At 41.2% G+C, this 27,921-nt stretch overlaps 1 protein-coding gene across 2 annotated transcripts in view; it reads right to left on the bottom strand.

Annotated features, from left to right (window-relative positions):
* pdia5 (protein disulfide isomerase family A, member 5) overlaps positions 1–27,921 on the bottom strand; it is a 78,326-nt gene that overhangs the window by 26,277 nt on the left and 24,128 nt on the right. For both annotated transcript variants that reach the window (XM_026144230.2, XM_026144229.2), the window contains exons 4-11: positions 21,383–21,466; positions 21,189–21,234; positions 17,815–17,907; positions 16,159–16,219; positions 12,789–12,856; positions 9,004–9,095; positions 4,497–4,568; positions 2,336–2,472 (exon numbers count right to left, since the gene is read on the bottom strand). In XM_026144230.2, coding sequence (XP_026000015.2) covers positions 2,336–2,472; positions 4,497–4,568; positions 9,004–9,095; positions 12,789–12,856; positions 16,159–16,219; positions 17,815–17,907; positions 21,189–21,234; positions 21,383–21,466 — 653 coding nt within the window. The remainder of the gene's footprint in view (positions 1–2,335; positions 2,473–4,496; positions 4,569–9,003; positions 9,096–12,788; positions 12,857–16,158; positions 16,220–17,814; positions 17,908–21,188; positions 21,235–21,382; positions 21,467–27,921) is intronic.

Here is a 27,921-nt window from a genome sequence, read left to right as displayed (position 1 = left end):
ATGTTTACAAAGTTCTGTGTAACAACAGAAGTATGTTGCGTGAATAAAGATGACAAGCAGGCTTATGTCAGCCACATGGAAACAATGAAGTGTTGGTTTGCGAAGATGAGCTTGTGTGCGAGCGAGCTGGGCAAAAGAGCGAAACTTACTGCAGCCGCTTTGTCTTTGAGTTTGTTTTCCATTTTTCAATCGGCCTTCGGTTACTTTATCCAGCTGATTGTTAATACTGAGCATGACAGTCAAACAGTGATGTTACTTATGTGACTAAACAACAGTTCGACCCAAGAGGACGTGCGAGAGCACAATGTTATCCAGTGCAGGAAGGAATGAGGAGCTCCTCTGACAGGCTGCTGAAATCATTCGCTCCATGTATTAATATATACAAGTACCACATGTGCTGCATTATCTGACTTGATTACATTAACGATTCCTTCACTACGACCATCATGGGCTTTGTAAGTGATTTTGAACCTAAACTCCATCTTTTCATGGGACCACATTCAATAACAGCCTCAACAACGACCCTTCCTACAAATGTTACTAGTTTCCACTGAAATTGGGATTTTGTGAAGATTTTACTGGTTCTTCTACTCTGACTCGTATCATTTTTATCAATTCAGTACTTTAACAAACCCCCATAAAGGGAAACCATAAAGAAAGCAGCTAACAGCTAGCAGGAACGGGGCGACCCAAGACTAGAGAAAGTCAATGACATTCAGTGACTTTAAGCGACTATGAGTGCAGAGTTATCTTGGACTGAGGCTTTAGTGTAAAATGTCATTTAGTTTCAGTTTGAATTACTTCAGTTTTAATCAACTAAGTATACGGTGGCCCTGAGAGGCCAAACGGATTGCAACTTAAGAAAACACCAGCAGTAAGAAAAACACTGCAAAAGGGGGAGACAATAACCTGACGGACCAGTTCCAGGAACCAAAACATGCTAGGTAAGTGTGTTTTAATCTCATGATTCATATACTACTGGATTTTTAGGCTAATAGTTAGGCTAACACACTGACCTCTCATCTGTTCTTTCCTCACAAAAATGATAGATCCTCCACTTCACTGTCTCCCAGCGCAATTCTTAGCATATTTTGGTTCCTGCAACTGGTCCGTCAGGTTATTGTCTCCCCAGAAACAATTCCCTTGTGCTTTTGGAAATATGTTTTTTCCTATTTCTGTTTTTGGTTTTTTTTCCTCCTGTTTCCGTTTTTCTCATTTCCGTTGTGTTTTGTGTGCTTTCGCAGCATTTTTCTTATTGCTGGTGTTTTCTTAATTTGCAGTCCGTTTAGCCTCTCAGAGCCACCGCATAACTATGAAACGATTATAGTAGACTAAACTATAAAATGTTAAAATCCACACGCTTTACAAAGCTTCTTATTTTCCTTAATGTCAAATGTGGAATGTGTCCATATGTATGCTCTTTCTCCCAAGTGTTGATATTTTGTTACATTTTCATGAGAAACAGTGAGAATGGGAGTTAGCTGTTTGTCAGGGCAGATTAAATCTGCGCGTCTGACCTTACTGCGCAGGAAGATTACTTTCGTTAGATTACTTCAACTTAGATTACTTATTGTGGTTATTTTTAATCGTTAACCTACGTTTGTAAAATCAGTAAACAAGGTGTGGGCTGCTCTGGGCTGTTTAGCATACACATCCTACAGTAACTATAGCAACGAGAAAGGAAACGCAAGCTAGCCCTCTGACAACTGTGCCTTTGTGTCCGTTGGACTTTTTGCTAGATGTTTTGACAGACTGCTCATGTTTGCCCTTTACAAGCGAAAAACTTTTCTGGCAAAGCGTATCGTCAGAATTGAAGGTAGTCGAGTGTAACCGCAGTGCTTAACGGTTAATTCCCTCTGCCACTCTGTCTATACCCAGGGTGCATCTCTGCAGCAAGTGAGAGACAGCTGCCCTAACACACCAGCTCGAAGCGAGGCGGATCTATCTTCCCGACGGCTAAAAGTGTGAAATATTTAACTTCTTTGGGTTCTGGCTTTGGGCCAAAAAAAACAGCAACAAACAAACAAAAACGTTTTGCCATCGTATAAACGCTATAATCAACTGTTGGTCCAATACTGATCAAACACTGAGTGAAAGAAAGCACCAAAAAGAAAGAAAAAGTGCTTCACTGAGTGCGAGTGCTGAAGTAACTTTTACGAACCCCCCAGTTGTAACACGAGCGATTACATCCCCCTCAACCAGTTTAAAAGAACTCTGGACCTCGCTTAAATTTAAAACGGCTCTTAGTGGGGGAAAAAGTGCATCATTTACATAACAATATTTTACGTGTAGCAGTTGATAAATATAGACCGTGCTCTTTTGCTCTTTTACTCACAAGGGGCGTAAAACATGACCAGGGCAGCAGGATGTTCCTCCAGGAAGCTGTCAAAGGACTCATCGGACAGGTGGAAGACCGCAGAGTCTGTCTCTGACCAGGGGACTTCAGGGGTCTTCGGCTGGGGGGGCTGAGGACTAAAACAGGAAGGGGGGGGGGGGGGACAACAAGGGCAACAGAGGTGAGACTGAAAAGCAGAGACAGTCCAGCTTATGTGTAATCTGTGTAAAGAAAAATTAAATATAATCAGACACAGCTGCAGCCCACACTCCACCCAGTATGTCACAAAAGCACACACGCGCACACACATCTGGACAAAAGCAGCCCCACCTTTGTGGGTGTGGTGGAGCACACTGCTCCAGTTCCAAGAACGAGTGGCTACAGCATAAACACTCACTGTTATACACGGCCCTCCTCTGCCGCATTTCCTCATCGTTACACGCTCTGGCCTGAGCCAGTGCACTGAAGCCAGCGAGGCTGATATATTTAACAACACCAGAACAGTGAAAACCGAGTGCTAAAAACAACCCTCCAGCAACGTCAACTATCTAATACACAGCTGTGATATATAAAAAGCTCTGGATCAAGGTTTATCAGGGAGTGATAACACTTAAGATTTATCAGACGACATCTTTTGCTGCTCAGATATAATCGCCAAGGATACCAACTCTTACCTCTCCTTCTGTGTCCACTTTTTTATTCTTGACACTACACTTTCAATGAACAAATTCAGACTGCGCACCAAGCTGAGGTCAAGAGACTAAAGCGGAGCGTACAAAAGGAAGGGGCTTCACTAATTCAACAGAGTAGCTTCAGTACAGCTTCTGACTGCAACCCCCAGAATACTTGTATTCATTACGGCAGGTGTAGGAATCCCGTCAGTGCAAACAGCAAAGGGCATTTCTCAGTCCAGTGAGAAAAGAGCGCAGAAAGCTACTGAGGTGGGTATTAAAAAAAATCGGAGACAGCTGAATCTGAACAAAATGACAACATTAACATTTAGGATGTGAAGTTTGACTGATAAATGAGAAAAGAAAAATAAATCAGCGGCTAAAAGTGCTACAGGAAGAGGACAATAGACTCTTCTGGAAAAATCTCTGAGCACTGTTTACTTCAAAAACCCCTTTTTTCCCGTTTTCGTGCAGCATCTCAGATGAAGAAAAAGAAAAAAAAAGTATGACACGAAAAACTGCAAATGTAATGGTGCTTGCAGGAGAGGCTTTTTCCACTTTCTTTCTTTCTTTTTTTTTAAACCATATGGAACATATTCCTGTGAAAATCAGCTACGCTGGTGAAGGCAGACAGACTCTCTCCTGGAGCCTGCTTCTGCTCGAGTTAAAAAGATTTCCTCCCCACTGTCACCAAGTGCTTACACACTCTGCTTCCCTAAAATACTGTAAACTCTTACTTTTATTATGTGAAGCGCCTGGAGACTAGCTTCTACGTGCTGTGGTGGTTGTGTGCAGCACATTTAAGGACATGATTAGTTTAAAATTAATTAGATTTAATATATTAATTCAGTCATTTCGTGCATATTCAGGTAACAGAAACTTTTTACTCAAATATAAGCTGCAATTAGACTTTTTAGCCAGCTGGCTCACTGCTTTTAAATCAGTCTCTGAGTCCTAAATAAACAAGTTAGTCAAAGTCTAGGAGTGGAGATGGTGAGTTCTGCCTCTGGGCTAATAAGAGCCCAGAGGCACACGGAGTACATCCCCTGCCTGTCTCGCTCCGTTTCCTGCGATAGCTGTGAAAGCCTTGCTCTGTGCCCTCTGGCTGCAGGCCTGTGGACAGTTGCGACTTTCCTGCCAGTAAGAGACGGAGGGGTTACGGGCAGAGTGTGAGCCAAGGTGAGAAAGAAAAATGAGACAGGAACGGAGCAGGTGTAGATTGATGACACTGTGGCAAGGTGAGTCAGGGTGAGCAGAGAGGAGAGCGTTTGTGAGAAAGAGCACAGCAAAAGGAAAAGGTGATGCCTGACATTTAAGATGTGTTTGTGTGCTTGTGGTGGGGGGGTACTTGTTAGAGGCAGAAGGTAGACTTGAGTTCAGAAGCTTCATCGTGTCGTTTTTATTAGTTAAAACTCCTCCGGGCGTCTTCAAGCCTCTGCTTGGTCCTACTTAAAATCGTCAGTAGATGAAGTGACAGGGACCATACTTACTTCTTCAACCAGTCTGCGATGTCCTTGGCTGTGGCGCCGTAGTTCTCGTAGTGGTGAAGGAACTTCCCCTTCCTAAGAGACAAAAGGAGCATGAAAACCAGATCGTCTCTGAAAGCAGACTTCAGCAACGGGCAGAATGACGACTTGGCAATGTGAGTTTGAAAACCACTGCCAAAGACGTCTGTGATTTGATGCTTTTTGTAAACATAACAACTTGCATTACAGCAACATTACTGCATTTAATTTTAAAAACACACCCCACCCAAAACATGCCTTCTAAAAACATGCCTTCTAAAAATCATCACCAGCAGTTCTTAAAGCTCAGCTCAATACTAATGGTCAGTGTGTTCAGTATGCTTTGCTTTTGGACTTATGAGATGGAGGAAAAAACCTTATTTTAAGGCAAAGTCTGCAAATCTTTTAAGCGGTTTATATCAGATTTATTGATTCTATGCATGCGGTATTACTTTGATAATAATGCCTCAATAAGTGCTGGTTTCAGTTATTTGGAAAGAAACTGACATATAAAACTTGCAAAGGTTTTTCTTTTAAAAAAACGAACAAATACTGAACTTTTGGATGTTTTTGGATGTTTTTCAAGCTAAAACTGAGTCAAAATGAAAACAAAGACTTATTTTCTGGGATGCATCTTTTGATCAGCAGTTCTTGTTAGATGAGGCTGAAACAACATCTCAGTCAGGACTGAAAAAGTCGTGTCGCAGTAATCCAGGTCATGTGCGACAGGATCTTAAAAAAAACAGTTATGATGGCACCGAATGTCTCTGACAAAGAGCTGAGTCGGGCCTTTCGCAACCAGTTCAAAGCCAGATGTTTTAGAGAGCTGCGCCTCTGACAAAAATTTTAACAAGATTGAAATTTCTTTTCTCTGTCTTGAAGTTCAGCTTAAAAAGTGCACATAAGGAATGCAAGTGACCCGACGTAATGCATTTGAAATGAGCTCGAGGCCTCTCTTCAGCCTCACAGTCTGAAAGACAGATTCAAAACCTAAGCAGATTTTCTTCATAGCAATGAGTTTATCTACTGCATTCACCGTGACTAAACCAAGGCTGGGAAGCGGACATGGCGGCTCAGCCCAATGTCGAAGGATCAATGTGGGTAGTTACTGGCTCTGGGCAGGGTGATTTTGAAAACACAGAAGGTGGTGACGACTGCAGTTACAGCTCCCCAAATACAGAGCGGACACTATTAAAAGGTGATACATGATTACGCTCTGTGGATTTGGAGCTTAAAACTCGCATCTTAAGTAACCCGACTTCTGCGGCACAGAGTGGCTGCTTGGAATTCAATCAGCGAGATTTATGACCGACTCTATATTCACTTGCTTTATCTCTGCTGCTGTAAAGTACACCGAAACCTTGTAGAAAGAGAGGAAATTTTAAATAAATGTCATTTAGCCAACAGTCTCTAGCATTTCCATAAAAGGACGCGGCAAGGACAAAGGAGCCGAAAGACTTCCAGGTTTTTGTTTGAATATTCGACAGGAACTTGAGGTGTGCTGTAACTCTGGGGGAGTAAGCTTTCTTAATCTGTGTAACTGAAAACCTAAAAGACCTTGAAAACTTGGTCTTGCAAACGGGTGCAATGGAGAGATAACTCCGACGGTGCTGATGCTGATTTACCCTGCAGTGATTAGCTGCTGTTTATCAGTGAGGGGCTCATTACTGAAGCCAATGGGCTCGGATGGTCGTTAGCTAGCCGTGTGCTGACACTAATGCACTCGCAGCTAACGGACTGGCTCCGGCTCAGCTACACACAAGTGTGCTGGTCATGCCCGTGTACCTGCATACACACAGTACACACACGAGATAGAAAGAAGTGCACACAAACAGGAAGAAGGCAAGAGCACACACACACACACACACACACACACACACACACACACACACACACACACACCAACCACAGAGGCACTTAATCAGTCCCGGTCTAATTAAAAGGCCAGACTGGAATGAGAGAGTGTTTAATGTGGAAATAAGGATGATAAAGCCAGTGCAGGAGACATAAAGAAGCAGAGCACGGTGGCACCCCAGTAGCCTCATATTTAGGGCGTGCCCCACAAAACAGCGATGCCTACGGGCTTGATCCCCAGCTGACCTTCGCTGCATGACATAATTTCGCTGCTTTTCCTTCCAGGTGTCTATTGCATTGCAAGAAAAAAAAAATGCAAACATATTTTTTAAAAAAACCCCAAAACAAGCAGAGAACAGCGTGGGAGCACTTAGTTAACAACACTGTAAATATGTGGACAGTGCAGAGAGGCTCCAGCTGGGTGGGGTGGGGGTGGGGGTGTCTGCATTAACAAACACTATCAGTCACACTCTCTATTCCTGCTGCGTATGTGGCCGCAAGCTGTGATTTTGTGTGTCTATTCATATTTGGACACTAGCGCTGAGCAGTAATCTGAAGTTATCAGATTGCCAGCAGCATACATTTCTCCAACACCTAAAAGAGAGTGCTAAATCAATGTCACATGTGGCCTTAAGGTGTTGTTAAAGATAACAAAAAAAACTCTGCTACAGCATATTAAAAGCATTTACTTAGTCGACCATTTTAATAATTTAAAACGCTGCCTTTATTAGGACCAGAGGCAGTCTTTGCATAGACAACGGCGCTGTGTGAAACAATGCAACGGCTCGCTTCACATCAGAGGGCCGTGTTTGTGAAGACAGGGAGGCTGAAATAATGAAGGGCTGTCCAGTTTAAGAGCTAAACTTTACTCACTTACTGTTACAGTGCAGTGCATTGTTACAGGGCAAGCCGGTGAATTAGGCAATCAGAGTTTGTGCTTAAAAATTCTGCCTAATAATATTTTACTTGGCCCTTGAGCAGCGCTTAAAGTCCAAATGACCCTTGAAAGTCATAGATCTTCTCTACTACATACGCAAATGACTTTCGGGATCATAAGCCTTCCAATGACAGGTAACTACAATCTCACATTAACTAAATAAGCCCTGTCGAAATTGTCCAAAGAAACCTTAAGTTACTCAGTTCACTTTTTTATTAAGACAAAGTAGGCAACGCAACATTTCTCTGTTATGCTTGAATATTAGCTTTAAGTGGACCCGTTATGCTAATTTTCTGGCTCCACATTTTTATTCTCGGACTCTACAAAAGAAGTTTTTCCATGATTCACAAACCAAAACCATCTTATCATGAGCCTGCACTCTGAACAACACATTGTGATTCATCTCCATTTAAGATGATTTTCTCCTGGTTGGATGCCCCTTACGGAAGAGGATTACGGCCACTAAAAAAAAAAAAAAAAGTGGCCACGTCTTTTTTTTCTTCTTCTTTTCCAGAATCCTGAGATTAAAGAAAAAATTTCTGAGAAAAAAAGTCAGAAGTTTCTCAGAATTCTGAGAAAAAAATAATTTGGAGGAAAAAGTCAAAATTCTCAGATTAAAGTCAGAATTCTGACTTTAATCTGAGAATTCTGTAAAAGAAGAAAAAATAAGACATGCCCACTTTTTTCCCCAGTGGCCCTAATTCTCTTCCGTAGCTCCTCGCAAAAAAACAAAACAAAATAAAACAAATAGGTGGAGCTTCTCTCTGTGTCTGAGATGATCATATTAAACATATTCTTGGTGTTTAACATGATCATCCACCTTTGTATCAGTATACATTGTCACAGTACTGCCCACCCTATGGCATGGCCACTGGGATGTGAAGGGTGTTGGACCTAAAGGGGCTACGGATATAAGAAATTGCCCTGAGGAAGGTAACAGTGCAGATCCTGGAATGAGCGACTGACTGATGGAGATTGTTCAAACACCACAGTGCAACACAGAGTAACATTTTTGGAAGACAGTTACTTTTGTTACGCATTGTCAACATGATGAAGAACTGCAACTCAAGATCAATGGGCTCCATGAGCTTGCCCAAACCTCTGAAGTGAAGGCTGTGAGAGTGGAAGCTGGGCCTCCATGAGTTCACAGTTAGAGCCATTTATCTAGTGAGACCGAAGCCCAAACTTCTTTGCATCCCTGGTGGCCAATATCTCTGTACCCTAGAGTGACGTCAGATGAATGATTTAGTGCCTATTTGCAGAGTGGTTCAGTGACTGTGGCAATAAATATATGTTCAAGCAGGACTCTAAACACTTTAAATGCCAAGAATTGTTTTTTTTTTTTGGTCAAGCAACTAATTATCCCTTCAGTTTTACTTCACTGCTAACCATACACCAACACCCATGTGTTCTCCTTATTCCCTGACAGTAGCAACCACCTCCTGTGAGTGTACATTTTCAAGGATGAGGCCAGAGGATCCCAAAGTTCATCAGAAACTTTCTCCTTTGCACCTGCACGAAAGAACTGCAAACCTTAAGGGGTCACCTTTGCAAGCTGCGAGTCTGCTGCCATCACGCCTGCTTGCTGTTTAAATGGGCAGAGACTGCACTTTCTATTTGAAGTGGCCCTACTCTGATGTTTTGAGCTTTGGAAGTCAGGGACTAAGCCTAAAAAGAAACGGATGAGAGGACTCGACTCACTCAAAGTAGCAGAAGGTTGGGTAGCCTTTGACGCCGTACTCCTGCTTGAGGCCGTCGAACTCAGCTGGGTGCACATTCATTCCTGCTAGGACCTTAAGAAAAATGATATGAAAGGGAAAATGAGACATGGGCCATCAAAGATGTGAAGCAAAATGACGGCAGAGAGAGAAAAGAAATAGCAAGAACATCAAACATCGAGACAGGTCAGTCGTCATCGGCGGGCTCCAAACTGAACAAAGACGGATTACTCCAAGTGTGAACTGCGAAACAACACAGGTGCAATGACTGTTAATTAGCAGGCCGTAATCAAACACCACCGCTATAAACTTCCTGCTGACTTTTTAATTGAAAAGACAGAATGTGATTTGTCTGAGCTATATTAAAAAAGGAATCACAATTTATTTTAGACACCCACATAAAGAAAATATGTGCAGGATCCCGCTCGGTGTACTTGATAAATGTGAACTGTTAAGCATGGTATGTCTAGCATAGCAGAAAATTACTTTAACTGTCAGAAGTACAATACTGTGTGAAAGTCTTGAGTAGGGATGGGTACCAGTATCCGGTGCCGTTCTGACATAAACGGTAGTAACCAGACCGAAAGGCAGCGCACATTTCGGTGCTTTATTTCAGTGCTTTTTTTTCCTGAGATGTCATACACTTTGGATTCCAGCCAATCATTTTACCTTTCCGAGGATAGTAGGCGGGCCAGGTACGTACGTTCTTTTAGAGCAGAGCTACAGATTAAAAACGCCCAAGGCGAAGCGGTCAAAAGTCTGGCTGTACTGGCTGGACCAAAGAAAAAGTGGAAAACAACTAAACATGAGAGGTTTTTGGACAAAGTTTGTGTTTTTTCCCATTGTTTAAGCACTGCTTCCAGCCAAGAGTGATGCCATATATGCCCCATAGCTGCAGAAAAGGCTAACATTGTTATCTTTTTACAAAAAAAACCAGCTAAACATGAGGTTTTTGGACAAAGTTTGTGTTCTCCATTCTTTAAGCACCGGTTCAGCACCGTTTAAGCACCGGCACCGTTTCAAAAGTACCGGTTTGGTACTGGTATCGGATAAAACCTAAACGATACCCATCCCTAGTCTTGAGCCACTATTCGTTTATTTCTATTTTTCTTCCAAGCAGCCAGGCTTTCTCCAGGGTTTCTACAGATCATCTAAAGGTTTTCTTAAGACATTGGATGCTTTTTCACTCATTTTCAGTCCAATTCTTATACCAGACTACTTTTAGAGGAATGTTGTTTTTCCTTTGTTAAGCGCCTTTGCACAGACCTACGAATCACTTCAGCATTAAACAGGCAACGGGGAGATAAGGCTGAAAATCAGTGGCAACAGGGCTGATGGAGTGATGAATCCAAAGTAGTAGTTTTGGTTTCAAATCATTGTCAGTCAGTAGACAGGCTCAACAGTGAGTGTCTACAGCCATCTGTAGAACACAGTGGAGGCTCTTTGTGGCTTAAAGCTCCAGAAAAAAAAAAAATCATGAACTTGATGAAGTACCGCCAGATCTAGAAAGCACCTGATTGGCAACAGTGTCATTTTTCAGCACGACCTCAGTGCCGTGATCATCATGTTGATATTTTAAAAAACATTATTTGTTATTTACTGTCTTTATTATCATTCTCATTAACTTCCTCTCTCACATATCTAATTTATTCTTAGTGCTGATTGGCTGCCAGATGGAAAAAAAACCCAAAGAAGGTGGCGGATGGTGGTTTGTAACTGCCGTCTTGACCTCCATCAGCACCGATGCTTTTACAGCTTTGTTTATTATTAGACACGGGTTGAGCCGTTTGTGGTTTTGTGTCTATTCGTCTAGTTTACCAGAACTAGCCAGCTCTCATTTCTAGCCAACTAACTGGCTGGTTCATGGTCGTCCCTCTCTTCTGTTTGCTTTAGCCAAGGATCCGAGCTCTTTTTGTTCCTCTTTCTCCTTTGTTATATTTCACATTACTAAAAGCTAGTTGAATGGCAGCATGGTTTAGCCTTCCCTTGAGCCATGTAACACTGGCAATTATCCCAAACACACTGCCAATGAAGTAAAAGCATACCTGGATAGAAAAAAGCACACACAGTGGGTCACTGTCAATCACGGACTGGCCTCCCCAGAGGCTGGACCTCAACATTAGTGAAGCAGTGCGGGATCATTTTGACAGAGAACACACATCCTAACAAAATGCACAGAAATGAGAGCTGGCTCAAGACTTCTGCACAGCATTCCATCTTATCATGTAATATTGTTTGGGGATAAAATAGAAAACATCATTATGTAACACGAGAGAATATTTTGTTTTTCAAAACGACCTCTAATTATATGCTGAGTAAAAATTAGCTCCAGATACAGTTGGCAACACTGACACGGTTGAGAGTCCCTAACTCCACTGCTTATGAGTAAAAAGTTCTGAAAATATTTCTCCAGTACAGAAGGTTATTTGATATAAATCAAACAGCTGGAGCATCCCAGGTTCCCTCTGTAATAAATATTGTACCAAACACAGCTCATGGCAAAAAAAAATAGCGAGAGGAATGTGTATGAGTCATGACAAACTCTATGCCTTATTCCCTTTTAAAGGACGGTGCTCTGACAAAATCATGTTATATGTCACAACCGGTACTGAGAGAGAACACAGAAGAAACCTAAAAAGCTGAAACAATACAATCAAAACACATCCCCACACGAATCTGTGTTTTTTCAGCTATTTCACCCTGACAAGATGCAGAACTTCAGACGTCACCTTTGTGCCTTCCTGTGCCACGACACGGAGGCGAGAAATGTGCGATACGACTTGGCTGACCACCAATTCAGCATTCACTTATAAACAGAAGTACAGGCGCACTCCCTCACCCTATCTCAGCCTCGCACACACGTGCACACACCCAAACAGTGTACCAGTTCCCAGCTAAGAGGCTTAAATGTTCGCTACTCGAATGCATGCTTGATGATGAAACAAACATGCAGTTAATTATCTTTTCATGTGATCCTTGAAGGACAAGTGTTTATGAGATAATATTTTTCTCATGCAAACGACACGAGTACTGTTAAAAATAATAATTAAAAAAAAAAAAAAGACTAAAGAAACTTTCCCACCAGTGATGAAAACTACAGGAAAAAGTAGTCAGGACCTAAATTAGTGCTGTCAGCGTTAATCTCGTTAAAATGACATTAACGTGGCAAATCTCTGTTAGCTCGTTAACGCTGCACGGCGTCAACACGTTAGCACACAGGGCGATCTGCGTTAACTCTCTAACGGAGATTTGCCGCGTTAATGCGGTTATGGCGTCAACGTCATTTTAACGAATGTAATTTTAACAGCACTACTCTAAACATGTAAATTATGTACATATAAAAAACATAACACGGTCTGCCGCTACAGCATATTCCTGTACATTGCTTAAAAATGCTAAAATCATTCGAAACATATTGCTGTGCAATCAAAACACAGGTAAAATCTTAATTAATCAGCAGAGAGAGGATAGGGACCTTCGAATTGCCTTTTAAAGGTCATCTGAGTTATTATGCTACTAAATCAACACATGGTGCAAAAGTTGATCAGGTACTGTGCCCGAGAGATCGTCTTTGCAGGAAACACAACCTGCAGGAAATGCCTTATTTGGTCTGTCTGTACCTTTTGCAGATTTCACATCCCTGACATTCGCTGCTGACACATCTCATTTAATGCGCGAGCATCAAAGATGACTGGGCTGCAGATCAGAGACAGGTGATGCAACACAACAGTGGGCCCACTGACTGAGGGGCAGATTTAGCACACTTACATATTTCCCTTTTGTCTCCGTGGCCGCTTGCTGAAAAATGGGCTGCATTCTCTTACAAACGCCGCACCCTGCAACCAAAATACAAAGGAGAGAAGCAGAGGTTATTACAGAGAACTCAATGGGAACACTGCTCTGACAGCTATATGATAATCTATACGACTGTCAAAAGATTTTCCATCATCTGCTAGGAGATTTTTCCCCCTGGTAAACAGCAGCTCTCAGTATGCTATCTGCTGTGAAAGATATGATGCACTGAGGATAATCGAGCACAGCGCTTGGAAACAAAAAAACAAAAAAAAAAACAAAAATCCATATGAAGTCTTTTCTATTGAACAACAATAAGAGGCAACAATTAACTGCGTGCTGAACAAAAACGACTGTTCTTATCCTGGCAAAGTGATCAGCAGGTCTGACGTTCAGACAGACGCTGCGGCTTAATTGTTTAACAATTTTGCCAAACAAAGAGCGACAGCGATAATCTGTTGCTTTATTTCTAGTTTATATTCTTAGAAAGTGAAACTAGTTTTTTTTGTTTTGCATGGACTGATCAATGAACAAAGCAAGTAATTTTAAGCAGTCGATAAAAGACCTGGCAACACGCGGGTTGTTTTAAAAGCGCTCTGTTATTTTAGAACTTTGCATCCGATTTGTGTTTGTAATAGTGGAGTTAACCAGCAAAGAAGGATCTCCTCAGTTGGAGTCCTTTTTTCTCCACATTATAAAAAACGTGTAGTACATAGAAAGATGAGACAGTTAGGGCTGTGCGATATGACCAGAATCTCATATCCCGATATAAGAATTCTATCGTCCCGATAACGATATAAATCACAAAAATGTAACATTTTCTGTAAATTCTGTGAATCTCGGGCAGCTCGACTTGCGGGAAGTGTTTCCAGCTGCGGGTCATGTAGCTGGAGTCGAGTGTTTTAGCAGATGCATGAAACGATACATTTTTAGACATAAGTTGTAACGGCCGCCGTTTTCTTTGTGAGTATTTATCACACGGCGTGCTGCGGGGAAAAGCCTGTTCTAACGTTTGAGTCTAAGGTCTATTTTTTAGCACCTGGCGGCTCTTTTTTACTTCTCATCCGTAAATAATCTGCTCTTTCACGTGATTCAGTTTATTTTGAAAAGTCTCAACAGGATCTTGAGCTTTATTGTGAAAGGTTTATGTGGAACATAAACAAGCGGGCACGCGATGGTGTTACCGTCGTTGTTGCTAACGACAACGCATAAAAACAGGCGCTTGTCCGTCCGTAGTGTGGTTATATTAAATATAAGAGAAAGAGAGAACTTTAAGAAATTAATATAGCCACTATAGTGACCATCAAAACGATGAAAAAATATTGCTGTAAACAGTTTATTTTGCGACACCACGAAACAAACGAAACAAACGATCGACGTTTTTATATCGTCATCCGATATATACAGTGAGGCAAAAAAGTATTTAGTCAGCCACCGATTGTGCAAGTTCCCCCACCTAAAATGATGACAGAGGTCAGTAATTTGCACCAGAGGTACACTTCAACTGTGAGAGACAGAATGTGAAAAAAAATCCATGAATTCACATGGTAGGATTTGTAAAGAATTTATTCGTAAATTAGGGTGGAAAATAAGTATTTGGTCACCTCAAACAAGGAAAATCTCTGGCTCTCACAGACCTGTAACGTCTTCTGTAAGAAGCTTTTCTGTCCCCCACTCGTTACCTGTATGAATGGCACCTGTTTGAACTCATCATCTGTATAAAAGACACCTGTCCACAGCCTCAAACAGTCAGACTCCAAACTCCGCCATGGCCAAGACCAAAGAGCTTTCGAAGGACACCAGGAAAAGTATTGTAGACCTGCACCAGACTGGGAAGAGTGAATCTACAATAGGCAAGCAGCTTGGTGTGAAAAAAATCCACTGTGGGAGCAATCATCAGAAAATGGAAGACATACAAGACCACTGATAATCTCCCTCGATCTGGGGCTCCACGCAAGATCTCATCCCGTGGGGTCAAAATGATCATGAGAACGGTGAGCAAAGATCCCAGAACCACACGGGGGGACCTGGTGAATGACCTGCAGAGAGCTGGGACCAAAGTAACAAAGGTCACCATCAGTAACACACTACAACGGCAGGGAATCAAATCCCGCAGTGCCAGACGTGTTCCGCTGCTGAAGCCAGTGCATGTCCAGGCCCGTCTGAAGTTTGCCAGAGAGCACATGGATGATACAGCAGAGGATTGGGAGAATGTCATGTGGTCAGATGAAACCAAAGTAGAACTTTTTGGTATAAACTCAACTCGTCGTGTTTGGAGGAAGAAGAATACTGAGTTGCATCCCAAGAACACCATACCTACTGTGAAGCATGGGGGTGGAAACATCATGCTATGGGGCTGTTTTTCTGCCAAGGGGACAGGACGACTGATCCGTGTTAAGGACAGAATGAATGGGGCCATGTATCGTGAGATTTTGAGCCAAAACCTCCTTCCATCAGTGAGAACTTTGAAGATGAAACGAGGCTGGGTCTTCCAACATGACAATGATCCAAAACACACCGCCCGGGCAACAAAGGAGTGGCTCCGTAAGAAGCATTTGAAAGTCCTGGAGTGGCCTAGCCAGTCTCCAGACCTCAACCCCATAGAAAATCTGTGGCGGGAGTTGAAAGTCCGTGTTGCTCGGCGACAGCCCCAAAACATCACTGCTCTCGAGAAGATCTGCATGGAGGAATGGGCCAAAATACCAGCTACTGTGTGTGCAAACCTGGTAAAGACCTATAGTAAACGTTTGACCTCTGTTATTGCCAACAAAGGTTATGTTACACAGTATTGAGTTGTATTTTTGTTATTGACCAAATACTTATTTTCCACCCTGATTTACAAATAAATTCTTTATAAATCCTACCATGTGGATTCATGGATTTTTTTTTCACATTCTGTCTCTCACAGTTGAAGTGTACCTCTGGTGCAAATTACTGACCTCTGTCATCATTTTAGGTGGGGGGAACTTGCACAATCGGTGGCTGACTAAATACTTTTTTGCCCCACTGTATCGTTATATCGAACAGCCCTAAGACAGTGTGTCATGTTTGCCAGGTGCCATAAATATATATATATAATCAGATTGCAGTATTGATTACGACGGTTTAGTATTACCAAGCAAACTCTAGTTTATTGAGCTATTCCCTAAACTGTACTCTCTCCCCCGGTTTAGACACCTTATAAAGTGAGTTAATGTAATATTTGAGGACAATAATAGCTACTCTTGTTTTTCCAGACATACTGTTTCCCACAATATGTGCAAGCAGGATAGCAAAATGAGCACTGCTTGTCCCAGTTATTGTGAGCTGCTAACACTGCAGGAACAACGTAATAATGCAGACTCACAGGGAGCATAGAACATCATGAGGACCGGCCTCTCTTCTTTCTTCAGCAGCTTCCTGAAGTCCTTCGAGAGCGAGGAGGGAACAAGAGATGAGTCAGGATGCTTTTCAGCAAAACACATGTATACACATGTATATACAACACACACGATAGCTTGATTCCTCTAATAGTATGCTCCATGTTGGATTTCTGAAATTCTCTCTCACACTCTTTGGTTTAAAATAGCAAATCATGACATCATCTGTTATTTCAGCTTTGTATTCGACCGTGTGTGAGAGTTATTCATCACATTAATCACAGAAAAAGGAAAGGGAGGACTTTCTTCTTTGGACAGCAGGCACATCAGCCCCCCATACCAGTTTCCCCGTTTTCATCATCACTTTCATGAGCTCAGCTACTTCCAAAAAACATAAAAATCACACATTCAGCACAATCTTTTGTTAACACATTCAACAAGCCTCAGGGTGAGAGCAGGCGATAACCAGGTCCCTCGTTCTTCAAATGAAAGGAGGGTTACTGTGTTATGCTCGCTTTTGTTTTCTGTTACACATGTACTTTTACAGTGGTGGATGCTCAGATTTCAAGCTGCTTTAATCATTTTTTAATCATCAGTAACATGGACATCTCAGGCACAAAGCTCTGGCTGTGAGAACAGAATTTTCCAGCTGCTATTTAAACCTTCTGTTTGCGAGGGGCAGCCAATCAGAAGACAGCTGGCTTAAAAAGAGTGTGGGGCTAATTGGAAAGGAGCTAATCAGCTTCTTTAAGACTGGGCTACAACAAGGTGCAGAATGAGACAAATATTTATTACCAGTTTCTCTATGTCTGTAGTTCAGGAGACTAAACGGATCATCTGCTAATCAGAAGGTTGGTAGTTCAATCCCTGGCTGCTAAAGTCTGCAAAGTGACCAAGTATCCTTGGGCAAAACACTGAACCCTGAGTTAATGTTAGAAAAGCGCTGTAAAAGAGCCAGTCCATCTACCATTACTACCGATCCACATCAACACATAAACCACGGTGTGAAAATAGGTATAGGTCAGGGATGAAACCACTGTGAGACCTTGCCCCACCTCATCGTGTGAACTATTCAGATCACCTGATGCAAAGCGTGAGCAGCCATTGAAGCACCTGGGAAGGGATATCAAGCTTGCCTTGACAAATCAAGTCCAGTTGTCTTCTTTTGCTCAAGCTCTCAAGACTATAAAATAAATAAGGATCATGCAAAGTGGCTATAGTCCAAAAACAAAGGTCTTTCTAAATTCCATATATACTTATCTAAGGATGAGGTAGCTGTTTGTGAATATGCTGGCAGTTTTTGATGATTTTGCAATCTGACTTGTCTGGATGAGAGCCGTTTGGAGGCTTTTAGGCTGTAAAGGCGGGACTGTGTGAGTGACCTCATGAACTACGCCGAGCAGCTCTTTGACGATAAAGCCTGTTGCTTTTTGTGTGCGGGGCTTTGTGTTGGTGAGATGCTGCAGTATCAGAGTCGGGGGGCTAATCAAAACTTTAACACAGACAAATGGAGGAAAGATGCAGCCTGTGCTTGTGAATCACAGTAAATGTACGTCCCCAGTGATGTTCTGGATTTCTTAAATGGAGCTAAATGGATATTAAATTAATCCAAAGCCCAAAAGTTTATTTAAATTGGTACTTACTTTTTCTGTCTCTATGTGGACGACATCTTTAGCCTCAGGGTTCTCCTCCCACAGTGGGGGCCCCGATGGGTCTTTCAAAAACGCTACCATTGACTGAATGAGAAAAAAAAAGCAAAGTCAAAACGACAGATCTGCGACAGCCTGTCTAAACAAAGCCAACAGTTCAAATCATGCAACAACTTTTCACTGCCACAAAATAATCCTATGGGGGTGAAAAACCAACATAAAAAGACGGAGTGGTGATTATTTACGTTGCCGAAGTCGCTCCTAAATTTAGTTGAGGCAACGCTGTAGGTTGTGCCAGATGGAAGCTCATATAGATGAACATGTTCATGCATCCAAGAGGTGTCAGCGCTATTTCAGTACCTCTAAGTGTCTACTAATGGGCTTGGTAAAGCTTTCTGTAAATATAATGAACCATATGTCTGTGGAGGCAACAGCAGGAAATATTTCTTTTAGCAGTGCTCTAACGACGGCGCGTGTGCACGGGCGGAACATTTAACGACCTTGACTTGATTATCAGAACTACTTTGTAATGGTTGAAACAGAGACTTGTGGAGGTTTATTGTTTCAGATGCCTTTTAATCTGTCAGAGAAACAGCGCAAACCCTAGCAAGCAAAGTAATAAAACCATGCACCATTCAAAAGAGTGACAGCTTCCACCTTATAACGAGTTTCTCTGGTAGAAACTCATTGAAAAAATAAAAAGAGAAGGATTTCCATATTATAGAGGAGAGAAGTAAACGGTTAATTTCACTTTTATCTAAAGTCATAATTTGCCTTTTAGGAAATATCTATATGCAGCAGCTGTCTTGCAGTGAAAGGCATTAAACTTTAAGCTGACCAGCAACATCTCTATGGTTGTTGTGGCTGATGCATATTTTATATTGCACTCTGTATTCCAAACATTTCACGCTAGAGGTACCTGTGAGTGATCCTTAAATATGTAACCTGCAGCTGGATAACTGGTAACAAAATTAAGGTCTTGATTTTTTTCCTCAGGATGTGTTTGCTACAGAATCAGAGTAACAGATGGTGCTATGACCTCATTAACAGGTCTGGAGGCTATAAGCTAAATCAGTCTAGTGTGCCAGCATTAGTTGAGGCAGCCAAAGTGCAGACCTGTAAAGAGCATCATTAGAAGCTCTGCATCACATGTTCAAAATTATTAAACCTGTCGGGTGTGGCTTGCTGCAGTCTTATATTATTACAAACACACCTTGTAGCTAACATGAAGATCAATCACTTGACGCTAGGGCTGTGTCATAACCATATAACCTGCCATAACACCACTATAAATGTTTATGTGACATAAAAGTGTCATGTAATGATATCATTGCTATAGCAACAGCTTATGTTCCCAGTGCAATCAACAATGAGACATGGCCGGGCATGTCTGAGAGCGAGGGCCAAGTGTCAGCCTCCAATGATCATTTAATACCTGAAGATGGAGCTACTTCGAAAACCTCTAACAAAGCGCAGTACTTTGAAAATATGCAAGAAAACTATTCCCGCTAAGGGTGAAAAAACAACCAACACTTTTCACCACTTGAAGCAAAAACATGCACTTAGTTGAGTAGCTGCTCTCACTAGTTGCACCCCAGGAAGGAGTAAAGGGTGCACTTAGACGAAAGGTAAACGTTTGAAATGACCAGTGTGGTTTCGTGGTGGAAAATGGACTTTAAACAGACGGTTAAAAAGTTCAACCCAAGATAAATCATACCAGGTAGAAAGAAGTATTTTTCAGTTTTAATATGTGACAACACTGTGCTGAAGTTAACAAGGTTACTTTAGTAAGGATTAAGCAGTCATGCTATAGCTTTACTTACTCCAGGGAAAACACTACTCAGGCTACCTTTCTGCTTACATTTGACTTATTAAACTATAATGTGGCTGCTGTCTGCATTATATTTCAGTACATTCACACTTCAAATTAGGTAGTATACCACCAATTACAGCTCATTATAAAAGCACTGAAAATACCCTTAATTTTGTTTGCATTAATAAATGCTGCTGTCTGCATGATGCAGTCAATAAAACCAATAAAACATTGTTAAGTATGGTGATTGTGAGGCGACTGCAAGGTCCCCTTGTGGAAGGTGACAAACTGCAATTTAATTCAGGCTGACTGCAACGACTCTCAGACAGATTAGTGAAGGTTTGGAAATAATTGCAAGATAATTTCTAAAAGCAGACAGACTGGCAATACACTGGCATCAATCACAGTCAGTCTGTGTCAATGAGCACAGCTTGTCTGCAACTCAACTGTCTGCCAACTGGTTGTATCTCGGTTATACAAACGAAGATATAAAAGCATATTTGAATTTCTGTTTCAGATCCACGAGTTTTTGGCTAAACTGAAATTAATAAGTTAATTTGTGAATTTCTGGGTATGTAGACAGATGTGCATTTTTTCTCACAGCTGCAAGTTTTTTGTGTTGTAACTGTATTATCTCAAACACACACTGATAGCTTCCAGTTATCACCAGACTAATACACAGAAACAATCATAAACATAAGCCAACATAATGCTGTGAGAAGCCAGGACCTTCTTGCTGCGAGGCAACAGCGTTAGCTACAGCGTTAGCCCCGTACCACCAGCTTGTTACCATTATATCATTAAAATTCTCAGTCATCTAAAATTATGTTTATGATAATCTGATGACTTTTCTCTTTTTTAGCTTTTTAGTTCGCTCTTTTGCTGCTGAGTGCTTCAATATGGTCAATATGCTCCGTCTTCTCTTTGGTGCTGAGAACACAGTGCAGAGTCAATCTGTGCAGCGTTTCCTCTGAAAACTACCGCCTGCCGTGACAAAAAGCATCGCTATGAAAGTGAGAGTATGATTGTGCCATGAGAGCAAGGTTGCACAGCAGGCAGATAAACAATGAGCTGAAACTAACTGTAAGGCACTATAAAGCTGAGGGGGGCTGCACATAGAAATAAAGAATTTGCAGGGTCATTGCTATAAAGGTCACATTTTCACACAGTGACACTGTTTTCAAGCTGTTATTTGATGCACTGTTGATATTAAAATGCAGGTTATAAATGATTTCATAAATAGCCAACTACATGTAACCACAGATGCTTCTGGTTCTCAAAGAAAAAAACAAACAAATAAATGAATAAAAATCAGGCAAATTCTTAACATTGTGTCTAATATTCTTGTGTGGAAAATACCACACATTTTTTCCATTCATAAACTTAATAACAAAAAGAAAAAGAAGGAAGAAGAAAGAAATGAAAGCAGAAGGCAGGGCTCTGTAGAGCCAGAGGTAAAATAATTAGTCCTCTGAATGTGAGGAGCAATTAGGAAATACTACACAGCAGACAACAGTGCTCGACATGTAAAGAATGCAGATTCTCAGATTCTGACCTTGAAAGTAGCAGGCCTGCTGTACTCCGTGTGGAATGTCCCATCTCTGAAAGACACGCGGGACACAATGCTCTCAACACCAGGAGTAAACTGTAAGTAATGCACTTCTTAAGCTGCAAGCACGGTATCACTTTCCAAAAAGCACTGAGGTGTGGATAAGCATCTGACAGCCAGCTGAGTTGCTGGTTACTCACTTGTAATGCAGCAGCTCTGCTCTTCCACGTTTGGAGCTCGGGTCCACCTTCACTTTCTTACACAGCTTCCGGCCCTCTGAATCTCTGAAGGATCGACACACAAAGCGTAAATCAAACTCAGAATCCTATTCCCTTTGCATTTTTCAAATTCTCCTTCACACACACGTACAAATTTTCCTAATGATTAGTAGATTTATGCATTCATTTCTGTGCCAGACCATATAAATTCCAACTTCACTGAACTGAATAAAGAAATCGAAGCAAGAAGATACGGACTTTTCATCAAATTAATCGAATCACATGTATGATATAATATAAACAATGCTGCTTGCTCTGTTTATTTGCTGCTTCGGTGGAAACACAAAGCACAGATGTAATGTGTTGGCATACAGACGTTTCATTTTATGAGGCTTTCTGCTGTAATTGAAAGAAGAAGAAAAAAAACCCCCACTGTAGCTGGAAAGGGAATAGATATGCATCCTGCCACCTACACATACTTCATACTTGCTACAATGAAGCACTATCAGCAAAAATAAGTACACCTTCTCATCTGTAATAAAGAGCAATGCAAATATGTATTCATTTAGAGAGGTGGAAAAACATTTGTTAGATATTCAATTATGGCTCCCAGACACACAGCAAGCCAGTAAAAGTTCAGTGTAGTTTTTTTTCCCTTCTTTAGATGAAGACTAAATCCATGTATGTTTGCATGTGCTGACAGACAGTATTTCAGGTGATGAACGTGTGCGTAATGCCAGACTCGACCGGCTCATAATGACAGATGGCACCAGTCAGGGTACACCCATGAGCAGATGTGACCTTGACACATATTTCGAGATGATGTGCAGTCACCAGGTTCAAGACCAGTCTGCTGCTTCCAGCTTCTTGTCCACACACACACACACACACACACACACACACACACACACACACACACACACACACATCCCAAAATCCATCTTGGTAAGAAACATGGCTAATGTCAGCTGTCACCAAACCACCAAACAGAGTACACACCTCTGACCTCGAGGACAAAGGTGATTGAGATTCTCCCGAAATTTTTAGTAGATACACCCTATGGTATCAATTTCAAACTCATGTCGCGTCATTCTTTTTCAATTCAATTCAATTTTTTTTATACAACGCCAAATCACAACAACAGTTGCCTCAAAGTGCGTTATATTGTAAGGTAGACTCTACAATAATACATACAGAGAAAAACCCAACAATCATATGACCCCCTATGAGCAAGCACTTTGGTGACAGTGGGAAGGAAAAACTCCCTTTTAACAGGAAGAAATGCTCATTCTTCAGTTGCCTCTGCCTGAGATTCACAGAATTGACAGAAAAAGCACTATTTTGTGATGTATATTGTTATTGGGATGAGAAATGTCATAGATTGGGATATGAGATTTGGGTCATATAGCACAGTCCTAATTATACTTCTACAACATACAAAAAAAGATTTTTTTAAAAAGAGAGTTGAAAACTGAACTGATCTATATTCTAGTGGAATAAAACACCAGGACTGTCAAATCAGTCTTTTTAGGATGTGAATAAGCTAAACAGCATGGGTATGTGCCAACGCAACAATGGACTTTGGCTTCATCCTCTTACTCACTCAGTCATAGATACAAAGTAAAAGTGACTCAACCAACCACATGCTTCAACCAACCCCTGAGATGGCACTACTTTTTCAATCACAGGAAGGAAAAAAAAAACAACGGAAGCACAAAGAACTCAGAATGACTCACTAGCTGATGTTCAGTGTTGGGAAGGTTACTTTTAAAATGTATTCCGTTACAGAATACAGAATACATGCCCCAAAATGTATTCTGTAACGTATTCCGTTACGTTACTCAATGAGAGTAACGTATTCTGAATACTTTGGATTACTTAATATATTATCATGCTTTTTACAACAACGTGAATGTACTATTGCTGTGTGATTTATTACTATTACTGAAGGTCCGCGACTCCGAACTGTAGTAAAGGGACCTCTGACTAATACGGCGGGGTCCCTGTCGGCTCGTAGCCGAAAAATAGCTTTACTTTGTTGTGTGGGTCAACTTTTCTTGCGAGAGACAGAGAGAGGCGTTGAAAGGCTGCTCCAACGGAACTTATTGTTTTCGGAGGAAAACACGAACACGGTGTACAGTCGAGTCTTAATACATGCTTCCAGCTCCCGTTTTTCCTCGACGACAACTCGTACCTTTCCACTCGCCTTTTTCTCCCTCCTCGCGCTCACAGACCCATAACGTGTATGGCAGTGCATTCTCCTGCAACACGGACTACACTGCCCATGATGCTACATTCTTTAGAGCTATGCTTGTAGCATTCTGCCTGTTAGCTTAGCACAACAACGAAAAGGCGCTCTCTCACCCAGGAAACACACAGTCGCAGAGAGAGAGAGAGCGTCGCCCTGTAACCATGGCAACCGTAACGCTGCCGCCTGGAACGAAAGAACGCAGGGCTGGACTGGGACAAAAAATCGGCCCGGGCATTTTGACTAGAGACCGGCCCACCAGGATAAAGATTGAAAATGTGACGTCATTCAGGGGTAAAACCGCAAAGGATTCTGGGAACTTGTGGCAAGAGGTACTAGCGATAAAAAGAAACCCAAAAAATGCCAAGAAGCTGTTGTATTATTAACTGCAATAGCTGGTCGCATGACAGCCATGGAAAGTCGACGGGTAAAGAGATCGTTTTTTTTTTTAATCGGATTACGTAGTTGAAGAGAAATTTTTTAAGCCATGTTTCCGAAGTAAGAGCCGACGGATGGTCTGGATATACCAAATATAACGTCCCAGAACACTCCAGCTCACATGTTAGTCTGCTCCAAGCATTCCCACAAAGATCAGAGTTTTGTAGTAGTTAATACGTCCTTTTTCTTAACATAATTGGTGATATAGGTTACAAGTCTGGCGCTGAACAGAAATTGTCGCGCTATGCTCCTTTATTTATTGTGCATAAATAGTAAATTGTCCTGACACAATATTGCGTTTCGCTTCTGTTATTATGGTACATTGACAAAAACATATACTTTTATTCACAGGATAAAACAGGTTTTTTGTATCACTAATTGTCCAGTGCGATTACAGCATACAATATTATTGTCACTGCTACATTTCTGTAATGCTGCCAGAAATTATTTCCACTACTAATTAATTACCGTTGAGCTCAAAGGTCCTATTAACGAATGTGTATTTATGACGACAATTTGTGAGACTGATAAACTTACCTTTGTTCGTACGATGGTCTTTCGTTCTACACGGTGCATTTCAAGGTCCTGTACCCATCCGTCGGTAAACTGTACCTGGGCTTGTTGCAGTGACCTGAAGTTACTAAACTTCATGAGTGTATGCACTCACTCCAAGAACCGTATAATTATAAATATGAGCGTGGTGAAAGTTGGGCAGCACGCCAACGTCTTTTGTCAAATCTCCCGTTTTTAAGTAAGATCATTGAAAAAGCAGTTTCTCAACAGCTCAGTTACTTCTTAAAACAGAATAACTGCTACGATGCCTTCCAGTCAGGTTTTAGACAGAACCACAGCACTGAAACCGCTCTGACCAAAGTGTTTAATGACATATGTCTGAATACAGACAGTGGAAAAATGTCAGTCTTAGTTTTACTGGATCTCAGTGCAGCATTTGATACAGTTGACCACAACATATTACTCAAACGACTGGAGAACTGGACAGGTCTTTCAGGAACTGTACTAAACTGGTTCAAAACATACTTAGAAAAAAGGAAATACTTTGTATCAATAGGTAACTTCACATCTGAGCAGACAAGTATCACATGTGGAGTTCCCCAAGGTTCCATCTTGGGACCCCTTCTGTTTAACATCTACATGCTCCCACTGGCACAGATTATAAACAACAACAAAATAAACTATCACAGCTATGCAGATGACACACAAATATATATCACAATGTCACCAGGAGACCGAGGCCCTGTACAGGCTCTTGGTAAATGCATTGAGGAAATCAATGACTGGTTGTGCCACAATTTTCTCCAGCTAAACAAAAACAAAACTGAGGTAATAGTCTTTGGCGCCAAAGAAAAACGATTACATTTCACCAGAGAACTTCAATCTATACATCTAAAAACCACAAACCAGGCGAGAAATTTGGGTGTAGTGATGGATGCAGACCTAAACTTAGAAAAACACATTAAGACAATAACAAAGTCAGCTTACTATCACCTCAAGAATATATCAAGGATAAAAGATCTGATGTCTCAACAGGACCTGGAAAAACTAGTCCATGCATTCATCTTTAGTAGGCTTGATTACTGTAACAGCATCTTTACAGGTCTACCTAAACAATCAGTCAGACAACTACAGCTCATTCAGAACTCTGCTGCTCGAGTCCTCACTAAGACCAAAAAAGTGGACCACATCAGTCCAGCTCTGAGGTCTTTACACTGGCTGCCTGTCCGTCAGAGGATAGACTTTAAAGTTCTGATGCTGGCCTATAAAGCTCTGAATGGTTTAGGACCAAAATACATCAATGACCTCCTGACCCAGTATGAACCATCCAGATCCCTCAGGTCATCTGGATCCGGTCTTTTATCAGTTCCCAGAGTCAGAACCAGACACGGAGAAGCTGCATTCAGCTTTTATGCTCCTTATATCTGGAACAAACTCCCAGAAAGCCTCAGATCAGCTGAAACACTCAGTTTATTTAAATCCAGGTTGAAGACTCACCTATTCTCAGCTGCATTTGAATAAAGCACCAAATCCACACTTTAAGCTTAAATTTCAAAACTTACATTTAACTACTGATTTTATCTACTGTTCTGATTTTATCTGTTTTGATTTTATATACTGTTGTTTGTTTGTTTGTTTGTTAATTAGTTAGTTAGTTTATTTGCTTGTTTTAATCTATTTTAAATCATGCTTTTTATTTGTTCTTGTTTTTAATGTCTCTGTAAAGCACTTTGAATCACCTTGTTGTTGAATTGTGCTATACAAATAAACTTGCCTTGCCTTGCCTCTGTGTGCTCGTAAGGGTCTAACCCTTTCACTCCTTTGATTTTTTCTCATATCTTTTCTTTGTCTTTTCGTCGAGTCTGTCTTTGTACGGACCGGCATTGTTCTCCTTTTGTTCTGTACATTCCTTTTTTGTGCGGCAAAGAAAAAACAAGAAGGTATTGGAACCGGAGAATGAACGTTTTGCGGTGCTGCAAACGCTTGCATTTGATGCGGTACTTGGATTGTTTTGCCACGAGTTCCCGGCATGCAATGCGCGAAAATCACGTGATTGCTAAACAGGGGGGAGGGTGCATCCGGCCTCCTCGGCTGTAATTGGTCCAGCCCAGAGTCGATCATGACCAATTGGCCAATCCACCACCTTTCATTATATATACCCTTCCTTAAAAAAAAACAAAAAAAAAAACAAAACAAAAAACGGCCCATAAAAACAAAAAATCGCCAGCGGCCCACCGGGCAAATGCCCGGTATGCCCGATGGCCAGTCCAGCTATGAAAGAACGTAGCTGTCAAACAAAACCCAAACAGTCCTGACCCGCGACAAAATGAAACAGGAAAGTACTGCAGTGTAATCCATTTATTTCAACAAAGTAACTGTATTCTGAATACCACCTTTTTAAACGGTAACTGTAACGGAATACAGTTACTCATATTTTGTATTCTAAATACGTAACGGCGGTACATGTATTCCGTTACTCCCCAACACTGCTGATGTTCACCACTGAGGGAAACAATGCAGTGAATGGCAGCCCAACAATGGTTTGACCACTACATTAGAACAACTGCCTTGCATTAAACTTTGGATTAACATCAACTAATATTTCAGTGGTTGGTATGATGTGAAATGCAACAGGATTGGTCACACTTAGTTTATACTATACGTTTTGGATTTATACAAAACGTATAGTAAGTTTACTAAGTTTACTACTATACATTACTATACAGTAACGTATAGTAATTTTGCAATTCAGCTGATGTGCTGTTTTCGATGTGGATTATCTTATACAATTAAATACAATTTAACTTGCCTCAGGTTGAATCCATTATATTTTGAGGGAATTATTGGGATGTGTTAAATCAAAGGAGCAATTTGTTGTTTTTCATTTCCGAAACTAATGTTTCACTATTAGTATTAAATTATTATTTTTTTTTTTTTAAATCAAAAATGTCAATGTTAGCACAATACACAGTGAGTCTGGAAAGTATCCACAGTGCTTCACCTGTACCACATGTTGTGTCATGTTACAGAATTCTTGCAAATTTATTACAAATAAAAACATAAATATAACATTTATAAAAGCACTCACAGCCTTTACTTTGTACTTGGTTAAAGCACCTTCGACAGCAATTACGGCCTCAAGTCTTTTTGAGTATAATGCCTCAAGCTTGGCACACCTGTTGTTGTTCTTCCATTCTTCTTTGCTGAACCTCTCAAGCTCCATCAGGTTGGATTGAGAGCATCAGAGCACACCCATTTTCAGATTTCTCCAGAGATGTTGAATTGGGTTCAATTCTGGGTTCCAGCTGGGGCGCTCAAGGAC

Source organism: Astatotilapia calliptera, chromosome 16, assembly GCF_964374335.1.
Source record: "Astatotilapia calliptera chromosome 16, fAstCal68.1, whole genome shotgun sequence".
Taxonomy (NCBI): Eukaryota; Metazoa; Chordata; class Actinopteri; order Cichliformes; family Cichlidae; genus Astatotilapia; species Astatotilapia calliptera.
The sequence above is the reverse complement of the archived record's forward strand: the minus strand, read 5'-3'. Positions and strand labels throughout refer to the sequence as shown.